Consider the following 27985-nt stretch of genomic DNA (forward strand, 5'->3'; position numbering starts at 1 on the left):
TGAGACGGAGTTTCGCTCTTGTTACCCAGGCTGGAGTGCAATGGCGCAATCTCGGCTCACCGCAACCTCCGCCTCCTGGGTTCAGGCAATTCTCCTGCCTCAGCCTCCTGAGTAGCTGGGATTACAGGCACGTGTCACCATGCCCAGCTAATTTTTTGTATTTTTAGTAGAGACGGGGTTTCACCGTGTTGACCAGGATGGTCTCGATTTCTTGACCTCGTGATCCACCCGCCTCAGCCTCCCAAAGTGCTGGGATTACAGGCGTGAGCCACCGCGCCCGGCCTCAGTCCCCTTTTTAAACAGACGAATGGGCGACTTCCCGTGGCTCCAACCGCCAGCCAAGAGGGCACCCAGACTGGTGTATTTTGTATGGAGAACCGCTGCTCCAGGGCGCCGACAAAGCAGCCGCGTGGGACAAAGCAGCGGCGCTGGCCGAAACAGCTGCGCTGGCAACCTGTGGAACTCCTCCGCCTGGGAATTTCCCAGTCTGTGGGCAATAAAAATGCCGCGTCCACTCACCCTCTGCGCTTTCACTGGGAGCTGCAATCCCGAGCTGTTCCTAAACGGCCATCTTGGATCCTCCTCCACTTTTTTCACTTAACATAAACTGAAAATCATTCCACATCAGTTCATAGAGATCTTCCTCATTATTTTTTTTCAGCTGCATAGTATTCCATTATGTGAATATACTACAGTTTATTTAAATATTCTCCCATGTTTAATAAATAAACTCCATGGACATTTAGGTTGTTTCTATTATTTTGTTATTACAATAATGCTGTAATTAATAACTTGTGCACACCCATTTTCAAATTGTCAGAGGAAGAGCATCAAGGTAAATTCTAGAAAGCTCCAATTACTTTTAAATACCATCTATTCAAAACCTAAGTTTCCATATATATGTGGGTCTATTTTGTCTGCCAATTGTTTCACTTATCTACTCTTACATTAATAGCACTCAGTGTTAATTATTGCAGTTACATAATAAGGCTTGATATTTAACAGGAAACCCCTTGCTCCTTATTCTTTTTTCCAGACTGTTATAACTTTTTTTTTTTTTTGGTCTTCATTCAACCAAGTGAATTTTAGGGTTTATCTCATCAAGTTCCTTGAAAATCTTATGTCATTATTTTTATTAGACTTATCTTAAACGTAGATATTAATTTAGGGAAAACTTTCATTTTATGTGATTAAAACTTCTTGCCCATGGACATGGTTTATCTTTGTATTAGATTTTCTTTTTTTTTTTTTTTTGAGACGGAGTTTCGCTCTTCTTACCCAGGCTGGAGTGCAATGGCGCGATCTCGGCTCACCGCAACCTCCGCCTCCCGGGTTCAGGCAATTCTCCTGCCTCAGCCTCCTGAGTAGCTGGGATTACAGGCACACGCCACCATGCCCAGCTAATTTTTGTATTTTTAGTAGAGACGGGGTTTCACCATGTTGACCAGGATGGTCTCGATCTCTTGACCTCGTGATTCACCAGCCTCGGCCTCCCAAAGTGCTGGGATTACAGGCGTGAGCCACCGCGCCCGGCCTAGATTTTCTTTTACAATAAAGTTTTATGATTTTCTCGACACAGGTCTTAAATGGGACTTTAAAAATTAGATTTTCGGCCAGGCGTGGTGGCTCAAGCCTGTTGTAATCCCAGCACTTTCGGAGGCCGAGGCGGGTGGATCACGAGGTCAAGAGATCGAGACCATCCTGGTCAACATGGTGAAACCCCGTCTCTACTAAAAATACAAAAAATTAGCTGGGCATGGTGGCGCGTGCCTGTAATCCCAGCGACTCAGGAGGCTGGGGCAGGAGAATTGCCTGAACCCGGGAGGCGGAGGTTGCGGTGAGCTGAGATCACGCCATTGCACTCCAGCCTGGGTAACAAGAGCGAAACTCCGTCTCAAAAAAAAAAAAAAATTAGACTTTCAAATTGATTTTTCCTGATGATACCTGATTTTGATAATATTGATTTTTATATTGATCTTTTATCAAGCAACCTTGTCTACCCACTTCTTTGTGTATATCTTCATTGACTACATTTATGTGATTCAAAAGTCCAAAGGATATAATAAAGCATACATTGAGTTTTGCTTCCACACATCTCCCTATATACTCTATTCCCCAACCCCTGCCCTGACTAGTAACCATTATTGTTAGGTTTTTATCTACCATTTCAGTACTGAGCTCTTTTATTACATCTTTCAGTTTGCTTGTAGATTTTCTTGGGTTCCTACCGAATCTTTTTACCTTCAGTTTCTTTTATGTGTATATGTATGTGTATTATTGCCTTAATGGAACCTCCAGTATAGTTTCAAGTAGAAGTAATAGTTCCTTAACTTGTTCCTGACTTCAAAAGGAATGCTTCTAACTCTTCACCATTTCATATAATAGTATAGATTTTGGGAGATGTAGTTTCAGATTTTTAAAAAGCTAGTTTTGGTGTTTCAGGGATAAGGTAAAAAAAAAAAAAAGAAAAAACTAGTTTGCTTTTTTAAAAGTCATAAATGGGTATAAATTGTAGCCAGTGATTTACTTTTTTTAAATGATTAATGGAATAAGAATAGCCAATTATTTTGCTTATACCCATTACTGGAGATAGAAAAAAAAAATAGCCAACGATTTTAATTTAATCTCCATTTTGCTGTTAATATTATTTATGTCTTCCCTTTTTAAAGAAAATTCTTAGTCATGCAAGAGGTTTGTCTGTTCACTGTTCTGCAAAAATCGGCTCATAATTTTGTTAATCCTATTATGTCCTGGTTAAAATTTTCAATTATTTCTATTCCTTATCATTTTCTCAATTATAATTTCTTTGGGTTTCCTTGCTTTCCCTTTACTACTTTATTTAAATAATTAATTCATTGATTTTTCAATCTTTGTTTCCAATATATGTATTTTAGGCTATAAATTATTCTCTATTGCTTTAATTTTATCCTATAATTCTAATATATATTGGCTTTGTTTTTATTCAGTCTCATTTCAGTTATTTACTGAAGTATAACAAACCAACCCAAAACTTAATGGCTTAAAACACAATATGTTATTTCTCAAAATTCTACAGGCAATTTGGGCTGTTCTGCTGGTTTTCCCTGAGATCACTCAAGCAGCTGAGGTCATATGATAATTTGGCTAGGACTGAAGGGTCCAAGAAAAGCTTACTCAAATAGCAGTTAATGTTGGCTGTTGGCTGGAGTGGTTCAGTTATCTTCCATGTGGACTCTTACAGCCTTCTAAAGCTAAACTGCGCTTCTTCACAGCACAGTGGTTCCAGAGTTCCAAGAGGGAAAGAGTGGTAGCTGAAGGGCTTCTAAAAGCCTAACCTCTGAGAATTCACATGTCACTTCTACCATATTCTACTGGTCAGGGAAAGTCACACGTTTAGCTTAGATTCAAGGGGATGGAGAAATGAGAAAGAAACTCCATCTCTTGATGGGAGTGAGTGGCAACACAACATTGCAAAGGATGTGGACATGACAGCATAATTAAATGTGGACCATTATTATAAAAATCTACTACAAAAGGAAGGGGTGGTGGCTCATGCCTGTAATCCCAGCACTTTGGGAGGCCGAGGCTGGCAGATCGCCTGAGGTCAGGAGTTCGAGACCAGACTAACCAACATGGTAAAACCCTGTCTCTACTAAAAATACAAAAATTAGCTGGGTGTGGTGGCAGGCGCCTGTAATCCCAGCTACTTGGGAGGCTGAGGCAGAAGAATCGCTTCAACTCGGGAGGCGGAGATTGCAGTGAGCTGAGATAGCACCACTGCACTCCAGCCTAGGCGACAGAGGAAGACACTGTCTCAAAAAAAAAAAAAAAAAAAAAAAAAAATCTACTACAAGGCCTAATTAGTTTTCTACTGCTGTGTATAACACCCATTATCATATCACATTTTCCATAGATCAGAAGCCTGACATTGTTCAACTGGTTCTTTGCTTTGGGTCTCACAAGTCCAAAAGCAACGTGTCATCTGTGCTGGGTTCTTATCTGCAAGCTCTGGAGAAGAATCTACTTCCAAACTTATTCAGGTCAGTTCATAGAATTCCTATTTCCTTGCTTTCAGCAGGGGCTGCTGTTAACTTCCAGATGCCACCCACATTCCTTGACATGTGGTCCTTTTCCATATTCAAGCCAGGGTTGTTATACTGAATGATTCTTGTGTTTTAAATCTGACTTCCTTTCTGCCCCCCACCACCAGAGAAAATTCTCTGCTTTTAGAAGACTCACCTGACTGGGTCAGGTCCCTCAGATAATCTCTGTATTTTATGGTAAACTGATTTGGTATTTTATTTATATCTGCAAAATCATTTCACAGCAGTACCCAGATTAGTGTTTAATAAAATAATCTTGGGGAAGGGGGCCATCTTTAGAATTCTACCTAGCACAACACAAGACTTCATAATTGAAGTTGTCACAATGTTTCTTCATTGACTCATTAATTAATTATAAGCATGTTTTCAGTTTCCAGTTTCTTTTGGGCTTTATTTTAGTTGTTGATTTATAATTTTACTGCTGTGTGATCTGTATGTATTTGCTGAACCCCGCTTTCTAGTTTTGTATGTGGTCAACTTTCATAAATAACTCATTTGTACTTGAAAAGAATATGTGTCCTCTAATTGTTAAGTGAAGAGTTCTACACTTGCATTTGAACTCCAACCTGTTAAATGGGTTATACATCTGTATATATATCCTTTTTTTTTCTATTTGATCTATCAGTTTCAAAGAGAATTATGTTATGCTCTTCCATACTGACCCTTTTAATTTAAAGATGAGGAAGTTGAGGCCCAATAAAGTTAGGTGACTTGCCTCAGAGCCTAGAGCTAATTAGGGGAGAGCTGGGGTAAGAACTCAGGTATTTTCTTTTTATTTATTTATTTTTTTCTTTTTTGAGACAAGGTCTCACTCTGTGACCCAGATTGGAGTGCAGTGGCACAATCTCAGCTTACCGCAACTTCTGCCAGCCAGGCTCAAGCGATCCTCCCACCCCAGCTCTCGAAAGTAGCTGGAACCAGAGGTGCTCCTTGCCATGTCTGGCTAATTTATTGTAGAGGTGGGGTTTTGCCATGTTCCCTGGGCTGGTCTCGAGCTCCTGAGCTCAAGAGATCTGCCCATCTCATCCTCCCAAAGTGCTGGGATTACAGGTATGAGCAACTACACCCAGCCAGACCTCAGGTATGTTTTTTAATATTGATATTTGGGATATTTACATGAAAAAGAAAACCTAGTAATTTTGTTCATTTCTCTTGTAATAATACTCCCTGCCAATTTGGTGTCATATTGGCCAGTAGAAGATGAGGGCTGCTCTCATTAGTCACAATTTGATCTTAGACTGATAACACAAGTTATTTAAGTCTATGGGAGAGTTATTTTTTTTTTTCTTTTTTTTGGGGGGACGGAGTTTCGCTCTTGTTACCCAGGCTGGAGTGCAATGGCACGATCTCGGCTCACCGCAACCTCCGCCTCCTGGGTTCAGGCAATCCTCCTGCCTCAGCCTCCTGAGTAGCTGGGATTACAGGCACGTGCCACCATGCCCAGCTAATTTTTTGTATTTTTAGTAGAGACGGGGTTTCACCATGTTGACCAGGATGGTCTCGATCTCTTGGCCTCGTGATCCACCCGCCTCGGCCTCCCAAAGTGCTGGGATTACAGGCTTGAGCCACCGCGCCCGGCGGGAGAGTTATTTTTAATAGGTAAAGCACCTATCATGAACTCCCACAATACCCTCCACCCAATATCCCATCTAAATCAAAGAAAGGACCCTCAGCCAGCATGTCAATGGGACAAAATGATTCAGAAATACTAGTAGGACATCTCCTTCATTAATCTTTGACTTAGTTTATATTCTGATACAATATTGCTCCCATTTTTAGAACTTCCTTTGCAGAGAAAACACACATAAATATATTATTTTTAAGTATGTTTCAAGTACAGCCTGCCCAAATTTGGCCCTTCCTTTTTCATCATGGAAGGGCCAAATGACCAAACCTACAGCTTATCAGATTTCAGCTACCATGCATTATTATTGGCCATCTGCTGCCCCTTGCTTACTTGACCCCTCACCTCTGTGCCCTAAAAGGGGATTGTGTAAGGATAATAAACACTCACTTTCAGGCAGACCAGAGCCAGATATGCCCATACTTCAGCATTGTAGTTGTTCAATGCATTGGCTTCAGAGAGAGCATCCTCAGCCTCTGTGAGCTCGTCCAGCTTGACACAAAAAGGAGACACATGAGTTAGTTTAGCTGAAACCACTATGCCCTAATAATATTGGTGTACATGACCTATACCAATGGTTTTCAAATTTTTAGTATTTTTAGCATCAGAACTCTTTTCTTCAAATGCAATTTTATGTGGTGGTTCAATATATGAACCAATTAAAAATAGAACTGCTCTGATTAAAGAGCCAGGTTGGGGATTCTGGAGCCCTGCCTAGTAGGCTCTCAACTTATATCCCTTCCTTCCTTTCCTCTACAGCAGTCCCATCAGGACATCTATAAACCATGGAGCTTCAGGTGCAAGGTTGAAAATTCACAAGAATTCGCTCTCATGTGTGCATCATTCAGTGATGCCTCCATACACAGTGGGTTGCAACATACATTTATAGTTTTTTTCTTTACGTTGTACATCCTTTTCTTGAGATAAAAGTCTTATTTTCCTGTTGAAATACTATTGTCCAGAAAGCTTTTTTCCCCCTAATATCAGTTATTAACAGCTCAATCCTGAGCAACCAATGCAATATTCAGAGACTCTAGGGTGCTCTCTGAGCTCTGGGCACATGGAAATCGTTATTGCTTCTTAAAACTGTGAGTTTGCTTTGTAAGACATTCCAAAAGGCTCTCCCTTCCCCAGTAGAGTACCTCTTCTCTTTTCTCTATCTTTTTTTTTTTTTTTTTTTTTTTTTTGAGACAGTGTCTCGCTATGTTGCTCAGGTTGGAGTGCAGTGGCACCATCTTGGCTCACTGCAACCTTTGCCTCCCAGGTTGATTCTTGTGCCTCAGCCTCCCAAGTAGCTAGAATTACAGGTGCCCACCACCACACCTGGCTAATTTTTGTATTTTTAGTAGGGATGGGGTTTCACCATGTTGGCCAGACTGGTCTCAAACTCCCGGCCTCAAGCAATCAGCCTGCCTCAGTGTCCCAAAGTGCTGGGATTACAGGCATGAGCCACTGTGCCCAGCCCAATTTTTCTGTTTTAAAATAATAATGGGTTTCTAGGACCAAGACAAGGTGGAGAATGGTCTTTCACCCACGCCCATACTTTGGCCCCCACTTTAAAGTCTCTGAGACATTAATTCACTATTTAATCAAGCTACATTTGCTGAGGATTTGCTCTGCGTCAGGCAGTATGGTAGATGGTGGGAGTAAAAAAATAAAATCTTACAGTCTCAGCTACTCAGGAGGCTGAGGCAGGAGAATCAACCCAGCCTGGGAGGCAGGGAGTGAAATGAGCCAAGATTGAGCCACCGCACACCAGCCTGGGTGACAGAGCAAGACCCTCTCAAATAAAGACATACATACATATATACATACATACATACATACATACAATACAATCCCTGCCTTCAAAGAGCTCATTGACAGATGTGTGAAAAATAAAACACAGGCCAAGTGAGGTAGCTCATGCCTGTAATCCCAGCACTTTGGGAGGCCAAGGTGGGCAGATCACCTGAGCTCAGGATATCAAGACCAGCCTGGCCAACATGCTGAAACCCTGTCTCTAATAAAAACACAAAAATTAGCTGGTCATGGTGGCACACACCTGTAATTCCAGCAACTCAGGAGGCTGAGGCAGGAGAATCGCTTGAACCCAGGAGGCAGAGGTTGCAGTGAGCTGAGACTGCATCACTGCACTCCAGCCAGGGTGACAGAGTGAGACTCTGTATCAAAAAACAAACAAACAAACAAAAACAGAGGAAAATCAAACACATAAATTGTTCTGTATAGAATAAATATTTCATGGTGGCTCACACCTGTAATCATAGTACTTAAGAAGGCCTAGGATAGCTTTTTGGTTTCTGAGTTGGTTGATTTGTTCATCATAGTCCCATTCACTAAAATAGGGAATACAGGAGAAGGTACTGGCTTAAGGAATGTAAGTACTTCAGGGATAAGGTAGGGTGTATTTTGAATATGTGCATTTTGAAGTATCTGGAGAACCATCAACAGAGCTGTTAATTGCAGTGTTTGATATAAGTGTCAGCCAGAGCTTGAAAAGTGTTATAAACTCAAGATTTAGAATTCATTCTGGCACAGTGACCGTTAAGACAACTGGGGTAGATGGCGCATCTTAGAGAGAACAAATAAGGTAACAAGAGAAAAGGACTGAGTATAGAAACCAAGAGAAACCAACAACTAAGGTGAGGAAAAGATGAGAAGCCAGTAAAAAGTCTGAAAAAGGTGCCAGAGAGGAAGGTGCAGAACTCAAAGAATATGAGCGCAGTAATATTGAAGCCAAGGGAAGAAAGAGCTTCAAGAAGGAAGTGGTCAATAAGGTTAACTGCCACAGAGACTTCATCTAAGTGTCCACTGCACTTCGCCATTAGGATGTCATACGGGACTTCTGTTAGAGAAGTTTCAGCAGAGTGGCAAGGGTACATGTCTAATTGCAATAAAATGAAGGGCAAATAGGACAGAGAAATGAACAAACAATTTACAAGAAATACCTAGATAACATTATTTCAACCTTAGGAACAAAAATGCAAATTAAGATACATATCAAATTGGCAAATCATAATGCCCATTGTTAATGAGGTAACAATAAAATGGGCTCTCACACATTCTGACAGTATAAATCAGTATATAGACTTTCCAGAAGGCAAATTAACACTATAATTTAAAGACTAAAAATATTTCTACAATCTCTTAGAATGTATTCTAAGGAAATAATCAGAGTTAAATATAATGATTTATGTCCAAGAATGTTTATCTCAGCTTTATTTAGTTAGTTAGTTTTTATTTTTTAAAGACAAAGGTTGTATTAGTCTGTTTTCACACTGCTGATAAAGACATACCCAAGACTGGAAGAAAAAGAGGTTTAATTGGACTTACAATTCCACATGGCTGGGGAATCCTCAGAATCCTGGTGGGAGGCAAAAGGCACTTCTTACATGGCAGAGGCAAGAGAGAATGAGGAAGAGGCAAAAACGGAAACCCCTGATAAACCTAACAGATCTTGTGAGACTTATTCACTATCATGAGAATAGCATGGGAAAGACTGGTCCCCATGATTCAATTACCTCCGCCTGGGTCCCTCTCACAACACGTGGGAATTCTGGGAAATACAATTCAAGTTAAGATTTTGGTGAGGACACAGCCAAACCATGTCAGGGTCTCACTCCATTGCTCAGGCTGGAGTACAGTGACATGATCATGGCTCACTGTAGCCTCCACCTCCTCAGACTCAAGTGATCCTCTCACTTCAGCCTCCCCTGTAGCTGGAACCACAGCACATGCCACCACATCCAGCTAATTTTGTAACTTTTTTTGTAGAGACATGGTTTTGCCACATTGCCCAGGCTGCTCTTGAACTCCCGGCTCAAGCAGTCTGTCCACCTTGGCCTCCCAAAGTGCTGGGATTACAAATATGAGCCACCATGCTGAGCCTATCTCAGCTTTATTTATAATAGCTAACAACATACCCAATAATTGGTCTTATGGTATATCCACACATAGGTATGGTATGACTAAAACACTGATGGGAGAGGGTAAAGATTACTGGACATCCTAGTGGTAGTACTTAGCTAAATTATTTTTTTGTTTCTATCTCAATGAAATTTTTTTTTAACAACTCTCAAACAAATAGAAGCATGAGTTATACCAAATAGTTTGTATAGCTGGTTCTTGTACTTTTCACAATGCTGTCAAGTTTCTAACAGCTATAGATGTTTAACATCCTTTCTGGGAAGGTAGATCAGGGGGCACATAGCTTATGTATACATGACCTTATGTCCTGGTTGGCCTTGTATAATTTTAACAACATCTTTTTCATTCTCAGAAGGATGCTGGTTTGTATGATAAATTAAATGATCATCCTATTTATTTATCCATATATCAAAGAATACCATGTAGTCATTCCAATTCATGTTTATATTATTTGGTGCTGTAAGAAGATACCAACACTATATTGTTAAGTAGAAAAAAGACTACAAAGCAGTAAATATTTACAATTTTTACATTAAAATTGCTTTCATACATATGAAAAAAAATGGGAGGAAAATGCATTCAAATGTTAACAGTGGTTATCACCAACTTGTGGAGTTATGGATACTTAAATGTTTTCTTCATATTTTGTATCTATTTGTCTATTTTTAGAGATGAAGTCTTGCTCTGTCCCCCAGGCTGGAGTGCAGTTGTGCAATTGTGGGTCACTACAGCCTCTAACTTCTGTGTTCCCACCAAACAATCCTCCCATCTCAGTCTCCCACGTATCTGGGACTACAAGCACATGCCACCATGCCTGGTTAATTTTTAATGTTTTTGTAGAGATGGGGTCTTGCTCTGTTGCCCAGATTGGTTTCTCTCAAACTCCTGGGCTCAAGAGATCCTTCTACCTCAGCCTCCCAAAGTGCTGGAATTACAGGTGTGAGCCACTGCTTCCGGCTTCCTCTAAATTTTCTATAATGAACATATACTATCTTTATGGTTGAAAAAAAGCAATGAGGGGCTAAGCACAGTGGTTCACACCTATAATCCCTGCACTTTGGGAGGCTGAGGCGGGCAGATCACTTGAGGTCAGGAGTTCAAAACCAGGCTGACTGACATGGTGAAACTCCATCTCTACTAAAAATACAAAATTAGCCTGGCATAGTGGTGGGCACCTGTAATCCCAGCTACTCAGGAGGCTGAGGCAGAGGATCACTTGAACCCAGGAAGCAGAGGTTGCAGTGTGCTGAGGTGGCGCCACTGCAGCACTGCACTCTAGCCTGGGAGACAGAGTGAGACTCTATCTAAAAAAAAAAAAAAAAAAAAGTAAAAAATGAGTGAGTAGATATTTAAAGAAAAGGAGAGGCATGGAATCAATAATATACCTGAAGAAATCAGGCAGGAACACGAGGATGTATGCCTCTTTGAAGATTGGAGGAAAGGAGGGAAGGTTAAGTAAAGAGATTTTAGGGGAAGCAGAGCAAAAGTTTCTACCAGAAGCTACAGTAACTCCTCCTGCATATCGAAGGGTCACAGTGATTAATAAGTGTCAATCAATTTCTTCAACTGACTTTAATAGATTCTCATCTCCCATATGACCTTTTTCTTACAGATAATGTCACAAAAGAGTGTCTATACCAAATACCATGAATTGTTTTTGTTACATAATTTCTTGGTTCAGGTTTTTGTGGGATTTTTTAAAGATCTTCTACTTTTCTAGTTAGTTAAGTGAACTTCAGTTCACTGAACACCTTTGAAGAACAACTTTTCATTAGAGCAGACTGCCCTGATTGTTATTCCAGCGTCATCACAAACCCCCAGGATGCCTGGAAGGCCAAAGAATCAAGGCCAGCTGTATGCACAGGCCTACTCTCAAGCCTTCATCCTCTTACCCGATAGCAGGCGATTCCCAGTCCTAGCCAGGTAAGGCATGAAGGTGATCTCTTACAGGCTTGCATGTAGGTTTTCTTTGCCTTTTCATACTGCAGAAAGAAAGCACCACAAAGCTACTGTTCTAGAGGCTTCAAACCCCATATTGCTGGGATGATCATGGGATCTCTGATAGTTGTGCTCCAGAACAATCTAAGTTAAGCAAGTCCTTTAATTGTACTTTTACGTCTACCTTAAAAGAGCTATCGCAAGAAGATTGGTAAGAGGATATGGATAGATCACATGAAGGGCAGACTTTTCACTTGGAAGTATTTCCAAAGACATTTACAGTCTCTGTAAGAGTTGAGGCAAGGAGTTACACTGAAAGTTCTGGGTGACTATAATGATTATCTGAATTCTACCTAGACTTCATGGATTACCTTCTTTCACTTTAATGTAACATAATATGGTGGCATGACAGACATGCAATCTCTGAACTAAAAAGTATACTTGATACAGCCTCATTATTCTGGAAATCTATTCCCTTTGTTGTAATAGGTCTTAGGATTTTAGAAAAACTCAAAAAACAAACTTTCAAAAGACATAGCCCTGAAGGGACAATTTCTTGTCCTTTATCTCCAAGACAAGACGTATCTATAGCAGAGCCGCAGCAAACACCTTAAGAGCTGCTTGCCCAGGGACTGCCTAAGTCAGCGCGCTCTGAAGATGCAGCTTTCAGTGACATCAGAAAGAAAATTTTTCCTTATATATTTCACTACAATGGGACAGGGAATTCTCTCAAGCCTATATGAGCCTTCCTGAGTGGCGCCACCTCAGCTTACTGCAATGTCACTCACATTATATGGCATTGCAATTTCTTGTTGCTGTTGTTTTATATTAAATGAAAAGACAACTGGGTGTTCTGAGGGGAAAAAACAGAATAAAGTCAAAACAAAAGCAAGTGAGTCAAAAGGCCTTTGGCAGAATGTTGATAATTGTTAAAATGAGACAATGGATCCATGGTAGTTCATTTTACTATTCTGTTTGCTTTGCATGTATTGAAATTTCCATAAGAGAAAGGTTTGTTTGTTTTTTTCAAAGAACTCAGAATATTTCCCCAAATATGGGGAGGGACTGTTTCTATGGTCAAGTCACAGTGCACTATGGAATAGGGTTAGCCTCAGTTAGATTAAATATAGCCCTTTGTGTTTAAGAGAAAGTTTGGAGAGAAGACCTTTTGAAGCCCATGATACTTTCTTTTAGATAAGTCAAGCTAAGAATGTTTTTACTACTGCTAATACAATTTTTTTTTTTTTTTTTTTTTTTTTTGAGACGGAGTTTCGCTCGTTACCCAGGCTACAGTGCAATGGCGCAATCTTGGCTCACCACAACCTTCGCCTCCTGGGTTCAGGCAATTTTCCTGCCTCAACCTCCTGAGTAGCTGGGATTACAGGCACACGCCACCATGCCCAGCTATTGTTTTTTGTATTTTTAGTAGAGACGGGGTTTCACCATGTTGACCAGGATGGTCTCGATCTCTTGACCTTGTGATCCACCCGCCTCGGCCTCCCAAAGTGCTGGGATTACAGGCTTGAGCCACTGCGCCTGGCCGCTAATACAATTTTAACTAACATAACATTACTGAGTTCTTAAGAACTATTTAGCAGCATAATGGTTAACACCACAGGCTGAAGAGGGAGACCCAGGCATCTCAGATCAACTTCCCCTTTTCATTCCTAAGACTGTAAACCGAAGCCCTTTTCATATGTAATTCCTAAGACTGTAAACTGAAACCCTTTTCATATGTAATTCCTAAAACTGTAAACTGAGACCCTTTTCATATGTTAAGCTATAAACCTAAGATTCTTCCATGTGTAACTTCTAAAGTATAAGCCTATATAAAGAAGGAAACTTCCTTTGTTAGGGGAGCCTGGCTGTTAGGCAAATATGCCACCTTGCTCCTGGCCGAATAAACTCCTTCTCCCTGTATTCAGTGTCCAAGAGATCCGTTTCCTGAGGCCGCTCCTGCTACAAGCCTGCCTGCGTTTGAATGCTGCTTCCACTAATTACTGGTTGTCTGAGGTTGGGCAAGTCACTTTATCTTTGGATGTAAAAGTGTCATTATTATATTACAATTTTTAGTCCACACAGATGGGTGTTAATGCTTCAATTACAATCAGTTCCCAGACCATGGGATTATTCCCTCTCTACCCCTCACCTCTTTCTCTTCCAGATAGATGAGTCCCAGTCGCAGGAAGATGAAGTGCATCTCAGAAGCATCCACTACAAAGCTAATGGTTCGTTCATAGCATGCCTTGGCCTCGGCATGATTTCCACTCAGAAAATTGAGATGGCCCTTCAGGCCCCAGACATTGGGGCTCTGGGAAAGTAAAAAACAAGTAGTACATGGCATAAGGTAGTATTTAAAAGTACCTTGATGACCTTTGTTTAACATTTAAATGTAGACAGATTAAGTCTATTTTCTTTTTCTTCTTTCAGATCAACGGTCTTCTTTTTCTAAGAGCACTCAGAAACATAACCAATTAATTGTACTCAGATTTTTCTAGGTTTGCCCTCAGATTTCTTTCGTGCATTCTTCAAAGCCGTTTTGGGTGTGGAGTAAATATTAAGAAAAACATTCAAGCATAACCCCCATACTATTCACATGAGAAAACAGAAGAAACCTAGAAAAATTGAAATAAACACTATCAGCTAAAGATACCCCTTTCTCTGCCCTTTGCAAAACTCATGATTACTTAAGAAAAGCAAATGGAAGGGTATAGAAAGATAAGTTTACTGACAGCTGATGACCACCACCTCTGTTCACCAGAAATCTACGTGCAATGTGGCATCACCACCTTTAATAAAGCCCCTTCTCCAGACTCAAGAGGCTTCAGCAAAAGTCATTACCAGGTAGTCCATCTGGGCCGCTTGGTGGAGGTATTCCTCTGCCTTGGCAAAGTCCTTCTTAAGAATGTGTGTCTGGGCCAGCACCAAGTAATACTCACAGCTGGGACCTCCTTGAGGGCATAACAGCTCATGTGCAAGCACTCTGTGCACAAACTGCAAGGACAATCAGATTATAGGAAACATATAAATGGCTGCATTGTGTCTTTTGCAGTTGAAGGATTCTGTCTCTGATAATAAATAATAAGAAATGTATTACAGAATGAAATAAATATCCTCAACTTCAAAAAGTAAAGGATGAATTACAAACATTCAGCACTTCATAGTTTCATTACCAGCTATTCACTTAGTCACCAAATGAAGATATTTCCAAGTGAATAACATGCAATATTGTACAATTCTGGTCTTGCTGGTCATCATACTAGGTGAGTGTTAGAAAATAGAGCAGACAAAGGCATATCATCAACCACCCCATTTACATAGAAGGCAACATTTTCAGGCAGCTGACATTGTAAGGAAATTTACAGCGAGGCAAAACTGCCTTTCTAACAATCTAGACTTGAAATCTTAGAAACATAAATGTCTGTTTTGGATGTACCTCCAAACATTGGTTATGTTTACCAGTTTTGTACTTTGGGCCAATTTTTGTATTTTTGTACTTTTTATTTTTTTAGAGACAGGGTCTTGCTCTGTCACCTAGGGCTGGAGTGCAATGGTGTTGTCATAGCTTACCGCAGCCTCCTGGCCTCAAGCAATCCTCCTGCCTTGGCCCCCCAGAAGTGCTGGAATTATAAGTGTGAGCCACCTTGCCTGGCCAAATCTTTGCTTTTTATACTTTATAAGACTACAAATTTAAGAAAGTTAGATATACTTGCTAAATCAAAGGTAAATCCTTCTTTTCTTCTCCCACTGTTCATATCTTTGCCTATAATCTAGAAAATTCTACATTATACTTATACATTTTTAGAAGAACACTAGAGGGAATAGCTGCAGCTATTTTTTCTACCTGCCTTCTGAGTCTCTGACCTTGAGGGGCTAATGACATATTTAGCTCTGGGAGAAGAGACCCTGTTTTTATTTTGAGGAGGGTTAATGTGTTAAAGGCTTCTTCTTAATGTGGCCCAATCCAACCCAGTTTATAATTCTTGCCCTTTCTTGACCTTGCCTGCCCTCAAGTGGGGCATGCACTCGACAGGATCAAAACCAAACACTCTTGGCTCCTGAATCTTGCTCTCCCTCCTACTCCTTGCTCATGGATATGCTTCTTGCTTCCCATGTGGTAGGCAGACCTATTAGGATGCTATGCTTCTCTGAGAGGAGGCTTCAGTTCTTTAGCTGCTCTACCTGTGATTTCATGGGTAAGTCAAATGTGGGGCCAGTTATGTTCTCCAGCCCAGTTTTACCAATAAAAATAAGCTAATATTTTTATTCCCCCATATAGTACTGTGTATGTTTCCAGTTGGATCAGAACCTAGAGGGGAAGAGGGGAATGATTTGGCTCCTGTGAACCCCCAACACTCATATAATGAATTCCCATAATAAAGTAATATCAGGCAACATACACCTTAGAGTCTGATTTAGCTCTGTTGGTACTCTACAGGGAGTGGACCTGGAGTGAGATCTGCTGCTGCCTTGAGTAAAGAGTGGTTCATGTTTGGATGTTCTTCCCATTGGGCTTAAGGTATGCTCTCAAAACCATATTTGATTTCTGCTTCACAAATATCTAAGCTTGAAAGATACCATTAAGGATAGAATAAGGAGTTCGCTAAAATCTTTCCATCTACTTGCCCTTTTCCAAACATTCTGACCTGCACAGCCTTGACTTTCATCAAGAAACGTATGGTCTCCATGAAGATGGTGGTAGTTTGAGAAGCACCATAATGAAAGCCAGGATGCAGAAGAGCTGATGAATCTTCGCATTTTGATACTTCTGAAAATATTACATTAAAAGGGCAGAAGATTTAATGTAACAGAAAAAGTGTCAGAAATTCAGACACACTCACATAACAGGGAGAGTTTTCTCATCTAATACATGAGAGAGAGCATAATCTGGAAAGCAATTGATTGCTCTTCAGCAATGGTCCTGAAAAAGGAGAACTCAAAGGTTCTCAAGGTGAATCTACTTGTGGTTCCAAATGCAAGTACAACCAAATGAAAAGCTTTTAAAAAGTATTCAAATCTTCTTGAATGTGAAACACAATTTGTAGATTTTTTTTAAAAAATGAAGACCTGTTAGGAAATCATAGGTCTGTAGTTGGCTACTTCTGTGAGCTAAATATAAAATCTTTGCTTATTGAAAGAGTTTGGATTTCAGAGTCTAGTTAATATTAAATAATTTAGGCAACTAATCAACTTTAAACAAGTCAGGATTGCCATTTTATAATTGCAAGAGTCTTCATCCTTATCTAGCTTATGCCCCTCTTCCAAGTGGAAATCTTTATTTCTAGTTACCTTTCTTTGTTGGTACCTCCTTGATAAATGTGTTAGATAAATTTTGGTGTATACTTGGATCCCAAGCTTGTGTAGACAAAATGCGTTCTCGTGAATCAGACTGCAGTTTGGAGGATTCTTCAAGAAATTTGTCTAGAATAGATAATGTAGCTCCTGGTCCTAAACAGATTAAATTTTAATGAAAAATAAAACTTCTTACATTGGGAATTTAAAAGTTATTATAAGAGATACATTTTGCAAAGCATAAGAAATATATTCCCTAAATATTTCATGAAGGATAGACTTGTTTGGTAGGCTTGTTTATATTTTTTAATAATTTAAAGAGCACAAGCTAAACTGACAAAACAGTCTCTGTCACTGTGACTCCCCCCAGTACAATCTTGCTGCTAGTCCAAGCCATGATAATATCAAGCAGATCCCTATTTTATTTGCTAAATTCAGATTCTGAAGAATCCAGATGAGAAAACTAAAACGTTTTTAGATAATGTTAAAGCCCTTAAGAGACAGGAATTCTATTCATCTTATCTCAGTGTTCAATAATAATCATCATCATATAATTAATCATATAATAGCTGTATTTATTTTATTTTTATTATTTTTGAGACAGAGTCTCACTCTGTCGCCCAGGCTGGAGCCCAGTGGTGTGATCTCAGCTCACTGCAACCTCTGTCTCCTGGGTTTAAGGAATTCTCTGCCTCAGCCTCCTGAGTAGCTGGAATTACAGGGGCCTGCCACCACATCCAGCTAGTTTTTGTATTTTTAGTAGAGACAGGGTTTCACCATGTTGGCCAGGCTGATCTCAAACTCCTGACCTCAGGCGATCCACCCGCCTTGGCCTCCCAAAGTGCTGGGATTATAGACATGAGCCACCACACCCAGCCAATAGCTATTTTTAAACATGTCCATATGCCATGTATTGCGCTAAAGACTTTAATCCATATCATTTATTTTTTACAACACTATGAGATATTATTTTTGTTATGCTCCTTTTAAAAACGTGAATCAGACAGTTGTTAAATAATCTGCTGATGCTGTCAAACATGCCATGCTGCCTATCAAATGAATGTTTGATAAATAAAAATAAAAGCAATGCTAGGCTGGAAATTAGTACTAGGTGGCCCCAAATCAAAAGATGTCACTTCCAGCTAGGGCAAAAATGTAGCTTTGAAAAATAGGTAGAAAATGAATAGCAAAGAGGGAGGGGCATTCAGGGCTGGAAGCATGCCACTGGCGAGAGCATTAGAAGTAGTGAGCTAATTATTTTAATGGGTCCTGAGGATTTCATAGGGAAAATTAAGGAAAAGATAGGTTGGGCTCGATTGTATTGATACTTGAATGCTAGGATATTTCTCCTCTAGGCAAGAGGAGAACAGAGGAGATCCACTGAATAGTTTTGAGCAAAAAAAGTAGAGAATGAAAGTGATACTTTATGAAGACTATGCTAGCAGTGCTATGTGCAAGGAGAAAAATTGTGGATGAAGGCAAAGAGACCTGTTATTGTTATAACAGTCTGGATATTCGGTAATGGAGAGTAGTGAAAATCTAAAGGGAAGATACAGGGAACATTTTCGAAGAGAACCAACTGGTCTTAGGAATTCACCTGAGGGGGATGGGGGAAAGTTCAATAAAGAAAGAAAGAGCCATCTTTTTCTGCATGGGTGGAAAAAAAAAGAAAGGAAGGAAGAGGGAGCAGGGATAACTCTGAGATCATAAGCTTGGGTGCCTAATATAAAGATGTAGAAGCAATTTGGGAGCTGAAGTTGAGTTTACAAGTGAAAAAATCCAACTACTGTATTGTATAGGGATGTTGGTCAAAGAGCTAAATTTGAGAGTTATGAGCAGTAAAATGAAAACTAGAAGGGTAGGTAAATTCTTAGATAGTAAGATTGGATTATTGGAAATGATTATATCTAATGAATGTGACCAGAAAGAAAAGCTAACAAAAGAAACCAAAGCTGCTGGAGATGAGGAGGTAATCCAACATGACTTCAGGAAGGAGAAAGTTGTTAACAACTGCAGAGTGATCCTTGAGGAGTAACAATGGAAAAAATGGTTAACATTAAAATTTTCTGATATATATGTATATGTATATACAGGTATATGTGTGTGTGTGCATATATACATATATGTATTTTGACACAAAGCCTAGGCTGGGACGCAGTGGCATGATCATAGCTTGCTGTGGCTCAAAGGAACCTCCCTCCTCAACCTCCCAAGTAGGTGGGACTATAGGTGTGCACCACCACACCTGGCTAATTAAAAAAAAAAATTTGTAGAGATGGGTCTCACTATGTTGCCCAGGTTGGTCTCCAACTCCTAGCCTCAAGTAATCCTTCTACCTTGGCCTCCCAAAGTGCTGGAATGACAAGCATGAGCCACTGTGCCGGCCTAAGGTATAATTTACATAAAATAAAGTATCCCCCTTCAAGTATATGTTCAGTGTGTTTTAAATGTATACACTCGTGTAATCACTATTATAACCAAGATACAAAGCATTACTGATATTCCAAAAAGCTCCCTCATGCTCTGCCAATTCCCAGGCCAAGGCAACCACCGATCTGCTTTCTGTCAATACAGGTTTATTTTCCTCTTTCTAGAATTTCATTTCAATGGAATCATACAGTATGCACTCTTTTGCAGCTGGTTTATCTACCTAGCATACTGTTTTTGAGATTCATCCATGTTGTACTTATCAGTAATTTGTTCCTTTTTATTGCCGAGTATTTTTTTATTGTGTGGATATATGAAAATTAATCATTCATCTATCAATAGGTAGTTGGGTTGTTTCCAGTCCCTATTAAAAAAATAAATCATTATATTTAAACATTTGCATACAAATCTTTGCAAGGATATGTTTGTTTCTGTTGGGTTAAGATCTAGGAGTGAAACTGCTGGCATGTGTATGTATGTTTAACCTTATTTCAAAAATTGGCAGTTTTGTGCTCACTTCAGTAGCACATATATTAAATTTGAAACAGCACGGAGATTAGCATGGCCCTGGAACAAAGATGACTTACAGATTCCTGAAGCATTCCACATTTTAAATGCATGTAACAAAGTATCATTGCATAAATATGTACAATTATTATGTATCAATAAAAAAAGAGGTTGGGTGAGGTGGCTCACATGGGTGATCTCAGCACTTTGGGAGGCCAAGGCAAGAGGATTGCTTGAGCTCAGGAGTTCAAGATAAGCCCGGGCAACATAGTGAGACCTTATCTCTACTAAAACAAAAATTAGCCAGACATGGTGGTGCACACGTGTAGCCCCAGCTACTCTTGAGGGATTGAGGTGGGAGGGTTGCTTGAGCCTCAGAGGTAGAAGTTACAGTGAGCCATGACTGCCCCAGAGCACTCTGGCCTGGGTAACATGGTGAGACCCTGTCTTAGTAAAAGAGAAAAGAAAACAAAAAAAACCTTTAAAAATTGCCATTTTTTGGAAGGCTATGTAAGTATATGAAAAAAAAGAAAAAAATTACCAGTTTTCTTAAGTGGTTGCACCATTTTGCATTCTCACTAGCAATGTTTGAGAATTCCAGTTTCTCCACATCCGTATGTTTATATTCTCAATCTTTTTAATTATCAATCTTTTTAATTTTAGCTATTCCAGTGGTAAATTTCATTGATTTTCAAATGTGAAATTAATCTTACAACCCTGCTTAGTTATATTATCTTTTATATATGTTGCTAAAATTGACTGGCTAATATTTGTTAAGAATTATTGTGTCTAACCAGGTATGGTGGCTCATACCTATAATCCCAGCTACTTGGGAAGCTGAGGTGGGAGGATTGCTTGAGGCTAGGGGTTTGAGACCAGTCTGGGCAACATAATAAAACCTTGTCTCTTAAAAAAGAATAATAATAATAATAAAATAAGGCCGGGCGCAGTGGCTCACGCCTATAATCCCAGCACTTTGGGAGGCCAAGGCAGGTGGATCACAAGGTCAAGAGATCAATACAATCCTGGTCAACATGGTGAAACCCCATCTCTACTAAAAATACAAAAATTAGCTGGGCATGGTGGTGGACGCCTGTAGTCCCAGCTACTGGGGAGGCTAAAGCAGGAGAATTGCTTGAACCCAGGAGGTGGAGGTTGTGGTGAGCCGAGATCGTGCCATTGCACTCCAGTCTGGGTAATAACAGCGAAACTCCATCTCAAAAATAATAATAATAATAATAAAATAAAGAAGTATTGTGCCTAGGCTTATGAAAGTTATTTGTATGTACTCTTCTTTCTTTGGTATGGCTTTGTCTAGCTTTGATACTTTGTCTAGTTTTGATACTTCTCAAAGTATGAGTTTGGAAGTATTCTCTTTTTCTCTATTTTTTGAACATATGGTATGATTGGAAATATTTTTTCCTTAAATATTTAATAAAATACACCAATAAAACCTTTTGGGCCTGGAGTTTTCTTTGTGAGAGGTTTTTAATTACCCATTTAACCTTTTTAGGATATATAGACCTATTCAGATTGTTTCTTCCTGAGTAAGCCTTGTTAGTTTATGTCTGTCAAGGTATTCATACATTTAATTTGTTAAATTTGTTGACATTAAATTGTTAATAATTTCTCCTTATTTTTTAATATTTAAAAGATTTTCAGTGATGTCCTCTCTTATTTGTTTCTTTTTTTTTTTTTTTGAGACGGAGTTTCACTCTTGTTACCCAGGCTGGAGTGCAATGGCGCGATCTCGGCTCACCGCAACCTCCGCCTCCTGGGTTCAGGCAATTCTCCTGCCTCAACCCTCAACCTCCTGAGTAGCTGGGATTACAGGCACGCGCCACCATGCCCAGCTAATTTTTTGTATTTTTAGTAGAGACGGGGTTTCACCATGTTGACCAGGATGGTCTCGATCTCTTGACCTCGTGATCCACCCACCTTGGCCTCCCAAAGTGCTGGGATTGCAGGCTTGAGCCACTGTGCCCGGCTGTCCTCTCTTATTTGTGATATTGGCAGTGTGACTTCTCTTTTTTCCTGATCAGATTTATCTGTTTCATTGATCTTCTCAAAAAACAGCTATTGGTCTTATTGACTGTCTCTATTTTTGTCTGTTTTCTAGTTCATTGATTTCTATTCTGAGCTATTATTTCTTTCCTTTTACTTATTTTGGGTTTAATTTCATTTTCTTGTTCTAGCTTCTTAAGGAAGAATCTTAGATCATAAATTTTAGACTTCTCTTATTATCCAACACAAGCTATAGCTATAAACTTCTCTCTAGAAACTAATTTAGCTAATCCTGCACATTTTGATTTGTTTTGCTATCATTATCATTAAGTTCAAATTATTTTCTAATTTCCTTTGTGATTTCTTTTTTGACCTGTGTGTTGGTTATTTATTTGGATCTGTATGTATTTATTAATTGAGACAGAGTCTCAATAAAGGTTTTGTTATGTTGCCCAGGCTGGTCTCAAACTCGTAGCCTCAAGCAATCCTTCCACCTCAGCTTCCCAAGTAGCTAGGATTATAGGCATGAGCCACCATACCTGGTTAGACACAAAAATTCTTTTTTTTTTTTTTTGGCAGAGTCTCACTGTATCACCAGGCTAGAGTGCAATGGCGCGATCCCGGCTCACTGCAGCTTCCGTTTTCCAGTTTCAAGCAATTCTCCTGCCTCAGCCTCCCAAGTAGCTGGGACTACAGGCACGCACCACCATGCCCAGCTATTTTTTTTGTATTTTTAGTAGAGATGGAGTTTCACTATGTTGGTCAGGATGGTCTCGATCTCTTGATCTCGTGATCCACCCACCTCGGCCTCCCAAAGTGCTGGGATTACAGGTGTGATCCACTGCGGCTGGCCGAGACACAATAATTCTTAACGAATATTAGCCAGTCAATATTTGTTGCCTAGGCTGGAGAGCAGTGGTGCGGTCATAGCTCACTGCAGCCTCCACCTCCCAGGCTCATGTGATCCTCCCACCTGAGTCTCCCTAGTAGCTGGGATTACAGGCATGCCACCATATCTGGCTTTTTTTTTTTTTTTTTGGTAGAGATGGAGTTTTGCCATTTTGTGCAGACTGGTCTTGAACTCCTGGCCTCAAGCGATCCACTTGCCTTGGTGATCTGTGCGTTATTCAGAAGTATATTGTTTAATTTCCAAATACTTGAAGTTTTCCTATGTGTCCAGTGATGAGATGGTAAATGTTTAACTACTGGATGTCAGGGGTGTGTGTGGAGCCTGATTTGCTGATTTCCATGATGTAAATTCTCCTACCATAGCCAATTTCGAGCTACCAATATTATGTCATTGAACATAGAGTTGGGAAGAGATCTGCAATAGCATACCATTATACAGTGTTTCCACATATGAATACAATTAGAAGACATAAATAACCTTATCAGTGACTTCAGTAAAGTTTCAGGATACAGAAATCAACGTACAAAAATAAGTAGCATTTCTATACACCAATAATATTTAAGCTGAGAGCCAAATCAAGAACACAATCCCATTTACAATACACACACACACACACACACACACACACACAAAATACCTAGAATAACATCTAACCAAGGAGGTGTATTAGTTCTCCTAATACAAGAAAAACTATAAAACATTGCTAAGAGAAATCGCAAGTGTCACCAATAAATGGAAAAACATTCCATATTCATGGGCCGGAAGAATTAATATCATTAAAATAGCCATACTGCCCAAAGCAATCTACAGATTCAGCACTATTCCTGGCAAATTACCGATGTCATTTTTAGAGAGCTAAAAAAAACAAAACAAAAAAACCTATTTTAAAATTCACATGGAACCAAAAAAGAGCCTGAATAGCCAAAGCTATCCCAAGCAAAAAGATCAAAGCTTGAGGCATCACATTACTTGACTTCAAACTATACTATGAGGCTACGGTAACCAAAACAACATAGTATCGGTACAAAAACAGATACTAGACCAATGGAACAGAATAGAGAACCCCAAAATAAAACTGCACACTTACACTTATCTGATCTTCAACAACAACAAAAGCAATGAGGAAAGGATGCCCTATTCAATAAATGGTGATGGGATAGCTGGCTACCCAGATGCAGAAGAATAAACCAGACCCCTAACTATATACATAAACCAACCCAAAATGGATTAAAGATTTGAATGTATGACCTCAAACTATAAGAATCCTAGAAGAAAACCTAGGAAACTCCATTTTTGACATCGGCCTTTGGGAAGAATTTATGAATAAGTCCTCAAAAGCAATTGGAGGCCAGGCCCTGTGGCTGACGCCTGTAATCCCAACTTTGGGGAGCTGAGGCAGGAAGATTATTTGAGCCCAGAAGTTCAAGACTAGCCTGGGCCACATAAGGAGACTCCATCCCTCCAAAAATAATGTTTTTAATTAGCCAAGCATGGACACCTGTGGTCCCAGCTACTGGGGAGGGTGAGATGGGAGGATTGCTTGGGCCTGGGAGGTCGAGGCTGAAGTGAGCCATGATTGCACCACTGCAATCCTGCCTGGACTATGAAGAGAGGCTCTGTCTCAAAAAAAGAAAAAAAAAAAAAAATCAAGTGGGATCTAATTAAACCAAAGAGCACCTACACAGCAAAAGAAACTATCAACAGAGTGAACTGACAACCTACATAACGGGAAAAAATATTCACAAATTATGCACCTGACAAAGGTCTAATATCCAGAATCTACAAGAATGTAAACAATCAAGCAAGCAATAAACAACCCCATTAAAAATGGGCAAAATACGATAGCATTTATTTATGTTAGGATTTAAGTTTGCCATTTTATTATTTGTTTTCTATTTGTTCTCTCTCCTTCTTACTCTACTGTTTTCCTTTTTCTGCCTTCCTGTGAATTATGTGAACATTTTTTAGCAACCCATTTTGACTTACCTGTGGTATATTAGAGTATGTCTATTTATGGTTGTTTTTTTTTTTTTTTTTTTTTTTTTTTGAGACGGAGTTTCGCTCTTGTTACCCAGGCTGGAGTGCAATGGCGCGATCCTGGCTCACCGCAACCTCCGCCTCCCGGGTTCAGGCAATTCTCCTGCCTCAGCCTCCTGAGTCGCTGGGATTACAGGCACGCGCCACCATGCCCAGCTATTTTTGTATTTTTAGTAGAGACGGGGTTTCACCATGTTGACCAGGATGGTCTCGATCTCTTGACCTCGTGATCCACCCGCCTCGGCCTCCCACAGTGCTGGGATTACAGGCTTGAGCCACCGCGCCCGGCTGTGGTTTGTTTTTAGTGGTTGCTCAAAGAGCTGCAAACTATATAGCCTATGGGCCATATCTGGCCTGCTACCTGTATGTATAAAAAGTTGTTTTGAAACACAGTCACATCCATTTATATATGTATTGTCTACGACTGCTTTCACATTACAGTAGCAGAGTTGATTACTTATGACAGAGACCAGATAACCCACTTTCAAATTATTGTTTTAAAAAATATTTTATACTTGTAATTTGTAAGAGGGTTTGCCACACCACTTCATGCTGCTTTCATTACTATAAATTGAACATTAGTCTTATAAATATGATTTCAGCTGATAGAATGGAAACTAAATTACAAGACGTAGATAAATTAGATATATAAGAAATTGACGGAGTTCTGCGCGGCGCCAGCCCTTCCGCCACGGTCGCCAATGGAGAGTAGCAGCCATGGATCTTCGCTATCCTATGGCCGTGGGTCTCACGCCCAGGCACAGCCGCTGCCGCGGGCCTCTGATCAAACACACCAAGTTCGTGCGGGACGTGATCCAGGAGGTGTGTGGCTTTGTCCTGCAGGAGTGGTACGGCATGGAGTTACTGAAGGTCTCCAAGGACAAACGGGTCCTCAAGTTCATCAAGAAAAAGGGTGGGGACACACATCCACGCCAACAGGAAGTGGGAGGAACTGAGCAACATCCTGGCTGCCATGAGGAAAGCCGCTGCCAAGAAAGACTGAGCCCCCTCCCCTGCCCTCTCCCTGAAATAAACAGCTCGTCCCCCCAGCAAAAAAAAGAAAGAAAAAGAAGAAATTGAGATAAATTAAATGAAACACATGTACATTGCTCCACTGGTGATATATAGAAGTAAAGAAATACAATATTAGGTTAAATTAAGGCAGCCAAGAGATTGTGCTATTCTGAATTACCAACAGAAGAATGTGTTGGACATGGGATATGAGTCTAAATGAAGAAGATGGAGACTTCCAGTTAAACAGAGTAGATAGGCCATGTGTATATATTTTCTTATTCTTATTTTGAAAATCTCACTAAAATAAGAAGAAATTTAAAATGTATAAACCTATAAAGATGAAGAAAACAGAAGAGGAAAAATAAACTACAAGAAATACCAAAAAACCTTAAGGATAGAAAAGTAGATGGGAAGGACTTCTGCTTCTGGCAATTATTGACTGGGTCATTCACACCAATTTCCCACTGAGTGCAACCAGGAAAGGTGGACAAAATATATTTTTTAAAAACATGCTTGAAGGTACCAGAGAGCTAACCAGATCGACTTTCTAAGCCCAAGTCTAGGAAATACAGAAGCCCAGGGTTTCAGCTCATCATTTGAAACTGTATTTTCTTGGAGTAGGATGTGAGTCTCAAGGGTGAGCTTGAGAGTCTGGTAGGCTCAACTTTACTTTTGATTTACCGTCAAGGAGACATATGGCAGACACTGGTAGACAATGACCACCAAAAGGAATTTGAGTTGAGATACCAAAGAGCTACACCCTAAGGATAAGAATAAAATTGAAACAGGCGTTCACAAGAATTATAAATCATCTTCAAATCGTCTTGATCCCTCAAACTAAATTAGTTTACCAACAGAGTGTCCTATATATGATTTAAAAGTAACCAGACACACAAAGATACATGACAATATGAACCAAAACAAATAAAAACAAATAAATATGAACCAAAACAAATAAAAAGGAGAGAAAATATAAATTAAAAAATATAAATAAGGCTGGGCACGGTGGCTCATGCCTGTAATCCCAGCACTTTGGGAAGTCGAGGCAGGTGGATCACAAGTTTAGGAGTTCAAGACCAGCCTGACTAACATGGTGAAACCCCGTCTCTATTAAAAAAAAATATATATATACACACACACACACACACATACACACACACACACACATAAATAAAAATAAAAAGGAGCTTGGGACATAAACTTTATAGTCACTGTGATCAAGAAGATAAAGGTCGGATTAAGAATTTAATGACAGAACAGTAAACTATAATAAAAGTGATGAAATGGGAATTCCAAAGCCTATTGCTTCTACACTATAAACCTGTACAGACTGTTACTGTACTGAATACTGGAACCAACTATAACATGATAGTATTTGTGTATCTAAACATAGAAAAAGTACAGTAAAAATACAGTATTATATTATCATGGGACAACTGTCAAATATGTAATTCATCCTTGACTGAAATGTTAAGTGGTACATGACTATATTTTTATGTGTATGAAAAAAGATGCTTTGATTATGTAGGTGATACATGCAAATATATATTTTTTCTATTACATTATTATTTATTAATATCTATTGTAGAATAAACATTTTATGCAGAAATGCCTCAGTATATTTATTACTCATACTTTTGTTATGAAGCTACTGGAGGATGTGCTCCACCAAAATGAGGGAGCAAAGTATGAAAGTGGAAGGAACAGAATCCAAGAAATGATGCATCTTGAAGTGAAAGGAGATTTTCAGAATCATAGCAAAGGAACATCCCAGGAGAAGAGCTGCCCATTAGGCCTAGAGGGTAAGCATTGAGAATTGAAGAAGGAAGATAGAAGGCTTTGGAGGGAGAAATATCTCTAAGGGGGAAAAATGGACTGATGCATTTTAATAGTTAGATATATCTATCTACAGATATAGAGATATATATAGATATAGATATAGAGATAGATATAGATATATATATAGATATAGAGATAGAGATAGATATATCTATATATCTATATAGATACAGACATATCTATTATCTCTATCTATCTATATAGATAGATATAGAGATAAATAGAGCTATCCAGATATATCTACCTATTAAAATGGACTGATGCATCTTAATAGATATATCTATCTATATTTCTATATCTCTATATCTATATCTATAGATATATCTCTATATCTATAGATATAGACATATCTCTATATACATAGACATATCTCTATATCTATAG

General features: G+C 39.5%; 1 protein-coding gene, 1 long non-coding RNA gene and 1 other non-coding gene across 7 annotated transcripts in view; 2 read left to right on the forward strand and 1 right to left on the reverse strand.

Moving 5' to 3' along the window:
- The window catches only part of LOC116535409, a 28896-nt gene extending 21133 nt beyond the window's left edge, over window positions 1-7763 (forward strand). Inside the window, exon 3 of the long non-coding RNA XR_004262187.1 lies at window positions 7731-7763. This is a non-coding gene — a long non-coding RNA (uncharacterized LOC116535409). The remainder of the gene's footprint in view (window positions 1-7730) is intronic.
- Window positions 1-27985, reverse strand: part of CFAP70 (cilia and flagella associated protein 70) — a 127161-nt gene that overhangs the window by 17461 nt on the left and 81715 nt on the right. For all 5 annotated transcript variants that reach the window (XM_032256343.1, XM_032256340.1, XM_032256341.1 and 2 more), the window contains 6 exons: window positions 16861-17019; window positions 16218-16339; window positions 14413-14565; window positions 13721-13882; window positions 11526-11615; window positions 6097-6198 (listed from right to left, as the gene is read on the reverse strand). In XM_032256343.1, coding sequence (XP_032112234.1) covers window positions 6097-6198; window positions 11526-11615; window positions 13721-13882; window positions 14413-14565; window positions 16218-16339; window positions 16861-17019 — 788 coding nt within the window. The remainder of the gene's footprint in view (window positions 1-6096; window positions 6199-11525; window positions 11616-13720; window positions 13883-14412; window positions 14566-16217; window positions 16340-16860; window positions 17020-27985) is intronic.
- LOC116535453 lies at window positions 19800-19903 on the forward strand. Its single transcript, XR_004262203.1, has one exon. It is a non-coding gene; the product is annotated as a U6 spliceosomal RNA (small nuclear RNA).

The sequence above is a fragment of the Sapajus apella genome, unplaced genomic scaffold, assembly GCF_009761245.1.
Source record: "Sapajus apella isolate SASKATOON/1434 unplaced genomic scaffold, GSC_monkey_1.0 scaffold94, whole genome shotgun sequence".
Taxonomy (NCBI): domain Eukaryota; kingdom Metazoa; phylum Chordata; class Mammalia; order Primates; family Cebidae; genus Sapajus; species Sapajus apella.